The sequence below is a fragment of the Lates calcarifer genome, linkage group LG7_1, assembly GCF_001640805.2.
Source record: "Lates calcarifer isolate ASB-BC8 linkage group LG7_1, TLL_Latcal_v3, whole genome shotgun sequence".
Lineage (NCBI taxonomy): Eukaryota > Metazoa > Chordata > Actinopteri > Centropomidae > Lates > Lates calcarifer.
In genome coordinates, this window is record NC_066839.1 from 17,692,707 (window position 1) to 17,702,683 (window position 9,977).

The 9,977-nt window shown below is 39.9% G+C and overlaps 1 protein-coding gene across 2 annotated transcripts; it reads right to left on the reverse strand.

The window, feature by feature from the left end:
• Positions 1-1,001: 1,001 nt before the first annotated feature.
• On the reverse strand, positions 1,002-9,661 carry gtf2a1 (general transcription factor IIA, 1). Of its 2 annotated transcripts, none has more exons than XM_018694785.2 (10): positions 9,432-9,661; positions 7,639-7,740; positions 7,070-7,274; positions 6,700-6,764; positions 5,502-5,577; positions 5,184-5,308; positions 4,520-4,621; positions 3,838-4,146; positions 3,314-3,403; positions 1,002-2,668 (listed from the first exon to the last, which is right to left on the reverse strand). In XM_018694785.2, the coding sequence occupies exons 1-10, from the start codon at positions 9,459-9,461 to the stop codon at positions 2,561-2,563; spliced, it is 1,212 nt and encodes a 403-aa protein (XP_018550301.1). In that variant the 5' UTR covers positions 9,462-9,661; the 3' UTR covers positions 1,002-2,560. The 2 variants fall into 2 exon arrangements, with proteins under 2 accessions (XP_018550301.1, XP_018550300.1); XM_018694784.2 differs by having other exon boundaries at positions 5,166-5,308.
• Between the last annotated feature and the right edge of the window lie 316 nt (positions 9,662-9,977).

Sequence of the window (9,977 nt, forward strand, 5' to 3'; positions counted from 1 at the left end):
ATTAGGTAAATGCAACGAATAAGTGAAAATGTTCAGCCTCTGCCATTTAAGTCATAGTAGTACAAATTAAAGTCGGACCAAACTGACTGAAACTGAAAACAATGTAGTAACAGTATCCAGTGACTGTCAGTATCAACAACATTAAATAACATCAAGTCAAAAATGAGTGGTGGTGTATATGAAGGGGTACTGGAATTTATCTTACAGAGCTGTGGGATACATCAATCAGAAACGGATGAAAACCACTGTAGTAAGGCAATGTATGAAGTGCTTAAAGATTATTGACTTGATTCATTCACCTGATTAAAAGTAGGTTGAGAAAAGAAAAAGAGACACCTCTTTATTTTGCGACTTAATGCAAACTTGATTTAATTTTAAAAAATTAAATGAATAATATGAGCAATACATGTCCTTAATCATCAGTTAGAAGATACACAACAAAACAATTAGAATACATTTTTAATAGACATCATTATCATAAACTCATCTATCTTTTGTGAATACCAGAAGTGAAATAAAATTCAGTGGGCAGACAACATCCAACAATATGGAGATTAACATAAAATAAGTAATTGAGCTGTTTGATTGATATAAAAAATAACCATGGAGAGCTACTGGATGCTGTGCAGGATTTCTGGGAGTGATATTTTTCTTGTTTGTGTCTTACTAGAAATGTATTAGAAATCTTCTTAGCACATTTATATTTGTCATTTGCAGATGGTACTGGGCCATTAACAGTGTCTATTTTTTATGTGATTTTGGATGCGATCTCATTTTTAATGTCCATAAAACAAAATAGATGCTTTGTCAGTGGGGGGAAAAATTAATAAGAAATGTATTTTAATCCAATCATGTATGTGAAACAAGTGAGAAAAACTTTTATTTTTCCATTGATTGGTTCTACATTAATTACCTTATCAGTATTTCCTTGGTGTTAATGTGGTTTTTCTTAAAAACGTTCTACTCTACAGAGGCGTCTGACAACCAAATCGACACAACAGTCAAAAAAACACGTACTTTATTTCAAATTGCTGCAACAGGGGCACTAAAAACAAACTGCAGAGAAACACACGGGCCCCCCGAGTTAAACTCACTTTGATAGAAAATATTCTCATTTTAAAAATCATGAATAAAATGAAAGCACAGGAGAACATATGGTGGACGAAATGATTTGGAACACAGCATCATGTAGCTTTGTCCAGCCAACAGAAAAAAAAAGGAACACTTATTAGATTATAAGAGCACAGTTTGGTGCGGCTTTCCAACCTTTTCAAAAAATAGAACATTTCATCAACTTTCAGGAATAAATATTGAAAAAAAAAAGAAGACACCACGCTGCCCCACCAAAAAAAGGAAAGAAAAAAAAATTAAATCTCTATTTTACTGTTTTAAATTTGTGACAGTTTGCGATTACGGGGTGTGCAAGAGGAATAAACTAACAAATTTCCAGAGAAAAGCAGTGACAACACACACAAGTCATCATACACACGTGAACACTCACCACATGCCTGTGTAGTCAGTCACCATCTCTCACTCACTCACTCACACACACGTAACTGGACAGAACAGAGCACGCTGTGGTTATTGATTAATTTGACTGACTGATTTCACGACACATTGATAAACTGACAGTGCAAATTTTCAGACGGCTGCAGATAACTAAAATAAGAGCAAAGAAGATGCAAGAGGACAAACTTTTAGACATTTTGTACAATTCTTCAGTGTTGGATCTGTTCTTTCTTTTTTTTTAATGTTTTGAGATAAAGATGGAATAACGCTCCAGAGAAGCAGAGGAGGACATTAACAGCTTTTTCTTGGATTCAGCACTCCCTACAAGATTAAAAACTATTAGTTAGTTTGAGATTAATGTGATTTTACCTTCTTTGCCTTAACCCTTCATCAAACATTTAAAAAAAAAAATTAAAACAATAACAGATGGTTAACCACATAAAACACTCTGGAGCACCATTTTCATACATGAATTGAGACAGAATTACGATCCAAGGACAAAAATTAGAAGCCAGAAGGTTGATTCTGGCCATTCTAAAGGCAGCGATCTCGACTGGTGGCACTAAGTTTAGACTTAAATGTAGACACAAGTCAATCCAGTCAACGGACTACAGTGCATTGTGAGGATGTTTCTCATCTACGGGGTTATAATGAATGACCTCTGACCTCCTGTGACAGGGCAGTTCACGTCACCCTGGTCCACTACACCTATACGATGTGAAATGCTTACTTTCCTATGTGAATTATCTCAGAACAAAAAAGGTAGAGAAGCCTGGAAGAAGAAGAAAAAAAAAAAGAGAAACAGTGCTCTGTTCACAGGCTTTCCCTTCCCCTGTAGGTTTCTCATCCCGGCAAGGCAAGTTGAGTATTTTTGACGACACCCAGGTTTTACAGTACCCTCACAGTCCTTTGGGTTTGTCAGAGTTCTCAAAGACTCAGAAGAAGTTTCCTGAAATGAATCCAGTCACAGGATATGGAAGGATATTGAAGTGTCTGTTAACTGGATAGAAGGAGTTACAGAGTTCCTGCTCCTGTTTTTTTTTTTTCTACTTCACCATTCGGCATCCCCAATGGCTTTGGAGAAGACATAGTCTCTCCCGTTCAGATTCATGATCCCGTCCTTCAGGTGGAATTTCCATTTGTTCTTACTTCTGTGAATCTGGGGAGTAGAGTGAAGGAAATGAATGTTGTGGGCGTCAAGGACAGATGGACACTGTTTCAGCTTACAGTGGACACAGGCTCTAATGTCTTTAGCCCATGCACACAGAACGCTCAGAGAAACATACACTGGTATTAACCAGCATTGACTTGTAGTTGTTTATTAACACTGAACAAGCAACAATATACACTTGATTGGTTGATTGCCAGAGACAGAAACTGCCACGATATAAACAGTTGAACAGTTTAAGGGGCATGTAGTACTTGCTTATCCTTCTACGTGCAACAGCCTTTACACTGGAGCTGGATAATATGGGCAAAATGTCATAACTTCTGTGTTATAACGACACCTGACAAAATATTTTAAGAAGCTGTAATAACATTAATGTTTTAATTACGTCTTCGAGTGTAGAAAAACTATTATGCTACGGCTTTCATTCAGATTTCCCCGCGGTTATCACCACAAATATTAATATATAATAGGAAACAATACATGAATTAGAGATGTGAAAAGCCAATGTGTTCTAATAAAAAAAGTTGATCAAAAAATAGAAGGAAATTAGAAATAAGGCATCTGTGTATTTACACCTACAGGTTGATGGGTTTTATTGCACTGTAGCCTCTCAGTGTATAGATCATTTCTTACCTTGTCATACTGGCACACCACTACATTCTCTGTATCAAACAGCTCCTGGTCCTCCTCATCACTGACATCATCCCCACTGTTCAGTGGCTCCTGAGAAACAAACAAAGCCAACAAGCTGGACTATGTTTAATGTCCTTGATAAGGTATAAAACTTTAAAATGGTGATTTAATCCACCATGATGATTCTGTTGAGGAGAAACATGCTAGTGGATAACACATATTTACTATTACTTATTATTTACTATATTTACTATTAGTACAACTATTGTGGTTTGACCAGTTTATCTTACTTTTATAAACCTGATACACTAAGAGAAAAGCATGTGACAAATACCTGACATCTCTGACATTTGTAACAGCTGCATTCTGTGGTCCTCATTCCAAGTCATGTATGAAACATCATTTCTAACTATTTCAGCAAAATCTGACAACACCACTGAAAATCAGCTGCTACAAAACAGTAACATTGTCTTTGGGTCTTCTGTTTAATTGTTCAAAGACATTTGAATTATTTCTTCTTGTACCTCCTCCACCTGCCCATCCTCTCCCCCATCCTTGTCCTTCTCCTCCTCGTCATCTTCATCATACTCCTCCTCCTCATCCTCGTCCTCCTCTGAAGAGGTGTCTCCAGTTCCGTCCACTTGCAGCATCATGGGAGGCTGCTGTGTCTGAGGCTGGGGTTCAGCCTGAGGCTGGGCCTGTTGCTGGGCCTGGGGCTGGGCTTGAGGCTGCGGTTGGGCCTGTGGTGCAGCTGCACCCTGGGCCTGCTGCTGAAGCTGTCGGACCAAAGCTGCTGTTGTTGCCTGACCAGGCTGTGGAGCCATTGATGCTGCCTGCAACGCCAAACGAGAATAATAGAAAATAGAAAACAGGGTCAACATGATGCTGGACTAGCTTTGATATGATATTATATTATTTTAATTAACTACCCATAATTAAAAGAACAGCATATATACAAAATTATATATCTGGAAAAATAACACAAGTTTATGGCCAATTTCCTGTAAGTTTATCACCAGGCTTCATCCATGCTGACTACAGAAGAATAAGTCTAACACACAAGCAGTACTCCCAGACAAGAATACATTTACATGTCCATCTATGACAAGATTAAAAGGCTGTAGCACAGTATATTAGAGATAAACATAACTGCATGGAAAACTTCCAGATAAGAACAACATAATCTGTCATGAAGGAAGTGCTGACCTGTGTATTGCCTTGGACTTTGCTTGAAGCTAAGACAATCTGCTGTGGCTGGATGATGACTCCTGTTTGTTGGGGCAGGCCTCCCTGCAAAGGAGCCAGGACCTGGACACACAGTAAACAGGAAGACGTCACATTTTACAGAAGCTCTCAGATTAACATTCATAAATAGTTTAGTTTGGGACTTTTCTAGGGGAATTACATCTGAAAATGTCATAAATTGTGCTAAATCTCAACTGACATATTGTAATTTACAACCACTAGTGCTATTGTGTTGAAAAGCAGAGTAGTAATAGATATATTAAGCTTCATTTAACTATTGCTGGTGCATGTGTGGAGAAGTACTGGATAGTAGGGTCATGGATAATATTCCTTTAGGGAAAAGAGGTGAGCCTGATTTCCCAGAATCCCTTCATGTTTTTCATGGCATTTCATTTTCCCATATTTCCAAAAGTTGGTTCTTCCACTGCTTCAGCGCCAGAGGACCCACAGCTATGCAGCTAAATAGCTACGTGTGTCATGGGCAGATTTATGGACTGATTAGACACATGATGATAGTTGAAGACAGTACATGCAGCTGTGTGGCACTTCCTGCCCACTTTATTTTTGAGTTTTCAAAGGCTTTCGCTCCTAAGCTGAATGTTCCTACCTGTGTGATCGGGCGTACCTGTTGGATGACCGGTGCCTGCACGCCACCAGGCTGCATCTGCTGCTGCAGGAGGATCTGCTGCTGGGGCTGCTGGATAATGTACTGAGCTCCATTGGGAGCACGGACCACCTGCAGGATCTGACCTGAGAGACCACAAAACAGAGGAGAGATGAGTGCATGGATCTCTGGCAGCAGACTGGCAGGGACATTTGGAGCAGCCAGTGTGTTACATTAGGAATCATTTTAAATAAATGATATCTATGATTTATTGTTATCATGGGGAAATAAAACCTGACATCAACATGATGTGCAGAAATGCTTCTGTGAGTGTTTTACCTTGGCTGGTGATGAGCTGTTGGTATGGGGTGACCCCTGTGGGTAAAGCAAGCGTTGCTGCAGTAGCTGCTGCACTCTAGAGGAGAAAGGGAGAACACACACACAGGAATGACTGAATTGAGGCAGTGAGGAAAACTCATTCGCACATACACATGCAGCACTCCTGAGGCAAAATAATACATACTATGGCCTGAAGGATTTTATTCAATAATGTGAAAATCAAGACTTCCTGTGATGTACTTTCCTCTAGAGAAATTTTGATATTTATGAAATACAGCAAAACCTCTGAACAATTAAATTGCTAATATTCATATTCCCCTGGCTGATGTGATAAAAGCAACAATAACAGGTTTGCATTAATTCATTTTATCTTCTAGGTTTTGATGGTGAAAGGTTAAACATTTGCAAGTGAAGCTTAGAATGGTTTTAGAATTAAGGGAGAAAAAAATGTGGTTTACTACAGCAGCCCAGGTGCAAGCCCTGACATTAACAGATGGTTAGCTGAACAGCAGTGTGAGAGGAGCTAGTACAAAAAGGAAGGAAAGTGTTGACACACCATTGTGTGAAATTAAAACTGATGAAGGAAAATGCGTGTATGAGATACAACAGGAGCGTGTAAGAGTATGTATTATTCCTGGCTTTATCTCCACTCTAATCCAGGCTGCTAAACAACTCCCTCTGAAAGTCCTTTATCTCTATTACTGAGTCATCCTGCTCTGAGGAAAAGGCCTGCTGCGTTGCACTGAGATCCTTTCCTGTCATCCTCTGTTTGGCAGGCTCCTCAGTGTATGAGTGGAAAAACATTTAAGAACTTTGAACCCTTGCATTTCACTCAATACAAATATCTGAAACTAACAGAGTGTTTAAGTTTTGAGAGACTGAGGAGACTGCAGTTCCACTGCAACAAAGTAAGTCTGGGATTATTTCTCTTGCAAAATGGCAAGTTTGTTAACAGTAAACAAACACTGGTCTTAGCTTTGATCACCACAGCATGTAAGGATAGATCAGCTGAACTTATTGATACTCCTGCTGTTCTGTTCAGTGCCCATCAGAAATTGTCATCTGCATCTTGTCAGCAAGGTTATATAACTTCCACTGTAATAGCAGTTCTACACCACTCTGTACTTATTGTCTTTCTTAGGCACACAAATCCCAAATTATAACTGTATATTTAATTTATATGCACAAATCTACTTACCATCCCCGTTGCACTCATGTGCTGTAGAATCTTGGAATCCTGAACAATGACTTGCTGCTGGGGAGCTGTGGAGAGAAACATGTTGAAGTCATAGCATAACATACCCCAAAACAATCACCAACAATATCCTTTAAAAAAAGAAGAAGTTTGAATTTGTTTGAGTCATTTAATGTACTAAATCCAAGTTTTATGTCATAAATTAATTTGTTGAATATAAAATTCTGTTCAGAAATCACGTAAATTAAGGGATTTATTTATTTATCAAGGTGGATAAATAGCTTAAAGGAGTATATGACTACCATATTAACATTTTGCAGTGAGTTTGTTTCTAGTTGTTTCAGCCAGAGTGGTGGTGGCGGTGCAGACCGACCTTGCTGCTGCTGTTGGGGAGGCAGGATGACTTGCTGGGCCTGTGTTGGCTGAGTGACCTGCTGGACCTGCTGGACCTGTTGAACCTGCTGCTGCTGCTGTTGTTGTTGCTGCTGCTGCTGCTGCTGAGCGGCCTGCAGAGCTGCTTGCTCCTCAGTATGGAAGCCCTCCACCGCCTTGGACTGCAACAGTTTATTCTCCCATAGCTGAAACATCGGAGAGAGGAAAAAGCGACAGAAGGGTGTCATTTGTCAGGGGATCGTCTCTGACTGCAAACACAAGATTATGAATTTTTCGGAAATGATTTTTTGGAATTGGTTTAATATTTCTGTTTAAACACAGCCTTACCCACTTAAAATTTAATTTAAATTTTATAATAGTGAAAGTAAATCCATCCACAGTACTTTTAAATCAGATATATACTTTGTCACTGTCCAGGAGAAGCTTGAAACTTGCAACTTCTTACATCATTCTAAAGAAGATCAAGCACATCTCACCACACTTGTGCACTGGTGATATGTTTTATCTGTGATTGCTGTACATAGGAACAGTAATGCTGAGGACAGTTACCGTTTTCAGCTCCAGAAGCACTTGCTCATCCACTCCCTCGTCCAGGAACAGTTCTCGCACCTCGTTTATCACATCCTCAATCACAGACTTGTATAGTTTAGGCTATGAGGAAAAAAAATCACATTTTCATTATTGTCATCATTGTTTTGCTACAGAGGGTCCTTGAACTTTGCATTTAAAAAACATTTAGTATCATCAACGGGACCTACTTTTACATAGATATTGTGGTGTGTGATATTCATTTTAATAGGAACACTTCAGCTTCACCATCACACCAGCAACAGCCTATGACTAGTGTTATAACACATTACATTTTCCCTTGCTAAATAAGCACAAATGTGTATATGGTTTTATCCTGGTGTATAGCTTCTCTGTAAAACTGGTCCACTGCAATATAATCCCTGGGATTCAACTACAATGTATGCACAGCATTGCGTGGCTTCTTATACTAATCCATAAGAGCCAGGTCTATATGTGTCACGACCAATAGGGTATACAATCCCTCGGGATACGGTGACATATATGGCGCATACGACAACAACCAGCGCATACCGTTTAAAGGTTTACAACAGCACAACGCTCGCACGTCAGCACCAGACGAAAGCGGTACAATGTTAACCTAGAAGCGACACACACGAAGGCCACCGCACTGCGCTCACTGCACTGCATTGTCCCCCGTGTCCGCAGCACGGCCCTCGGTCTCTCCTTCCCTCCCCCTGTCTGCACTCCACTATTTAAAGCACAGTCTGGTGTTTATATGTAGAGCCGGTGACGTAGCGTCGAGTAGCACCTTCCCATCCCGGGCAGTCTATATTAGAGAGCCAATATGGCTGTATAAAACCAGGCAGCGGAAAGGAGGAGGGCCAGAACCGGAGAGAGGGGAGACGTGGAAGCCATTTTACGGAGCGGCAAACTGCGCGCTCGAGAGCCCCGTACTTAAAACATTATGTGGCGGAATGTGAAGGATATTTTCGGTGTATTATCTTATGAGTTCTCAGCTTTGGCGAAGCAGAATGGCCTTATTGGTAGGGAGCAGGACAAATTTTGACATGAGATGGGTAAAAGTGGTGGTTTGGGACGGCTAACCTGCCTTCTGGGCGTGGAATGGTGGACAATGATGAGGCATTTGACTGAGCGTTGACGAGTTTCGACTAAGGATACTTTAATTTGTCAAAACATAAGCGTAATTCATTCGCAGTGGATGATGGCAAGGTGCTTTGCGTACATATGTATTTGATAAATTATGCAAAATTAACTATTTATCTTACAATTACCATTTGTCCTTTTACCACCTATTCACTCAAGCAGTACTTCAACCAATAACTTAAGTAAAAGCACAAACATTAAAAAACAATAATCCATATTTAGCTTTAACGTTACAATCAATTTCACAAGCCTCTGAGACACTACCATGAACCAACTACCGGCCAACTCATGGAAGCTTCAACCTGACAAACCGCCCATTGCTTAAAAATTGCATTTTAATCACTAAATCTCGACTACTACACAATTTCACAAGTGTTCGATTTTTTTGACGAAATAACGCGTTACTGCTCCTCTTACGTTAGCCACTGCTCCAACCAGATGGTTTTATCTGAAAGAAACTAGTTTCGAAAAACTGATTAAAATGGCCGATTGATTGAACTTAAGTATTCATTTTATTTGGCATAACCGTGAAGTGTCTGTTAAAACAGATTCATTTCCTGCAGTAAATAAAACCAGCTCGTCGACAGCTTTCTATTAACTTTACCCCCCTTTTTCCCCGCTGACAATCCTTAGAGATTGATCCTTACCACTGGGTTCGAGTTAGCCGAGCTCGCCATTATACGCGTAGTGTAAAAACCACACGGAAATAGGCGAGAAATACAGCCAAAAATTACGAAAAACGAATTAAAACAACTGGGAACGGTATTTTAAAACAGCCGGCATCACTTTTGTAAATAAAACACAGTTTCAGCGGTCTTATTTACAATCCCGGGCTGCGACTCCCCAGCCGTCCTCCTTCCGTCGTCGTCCTGCTTTATATACTGAGCGATGGAGCTGCGAGTGCGCGAGACATAGGGCAGGGTCAAACCGCACATACCGCGAGATTTCGTGCGTAATATGATGACCAATCAGTACAGTTGATGCTGGGAAATGTAGTTTAAATATGCCAAATGGTAAATAAATGTGCACAGATTGCTGCGGCAGTAGCTTTATAGTGCTCAGTGATTTCATTACCGAATTAAGCTTATTGCAAATATTAGAAAACAGAAGGAATTAATCACAACTGGAGCAGGAGCCATCCTCCTGATATTAGCCAAACATTTCTTTTACAATTAAACAAACATTTAGCGTAG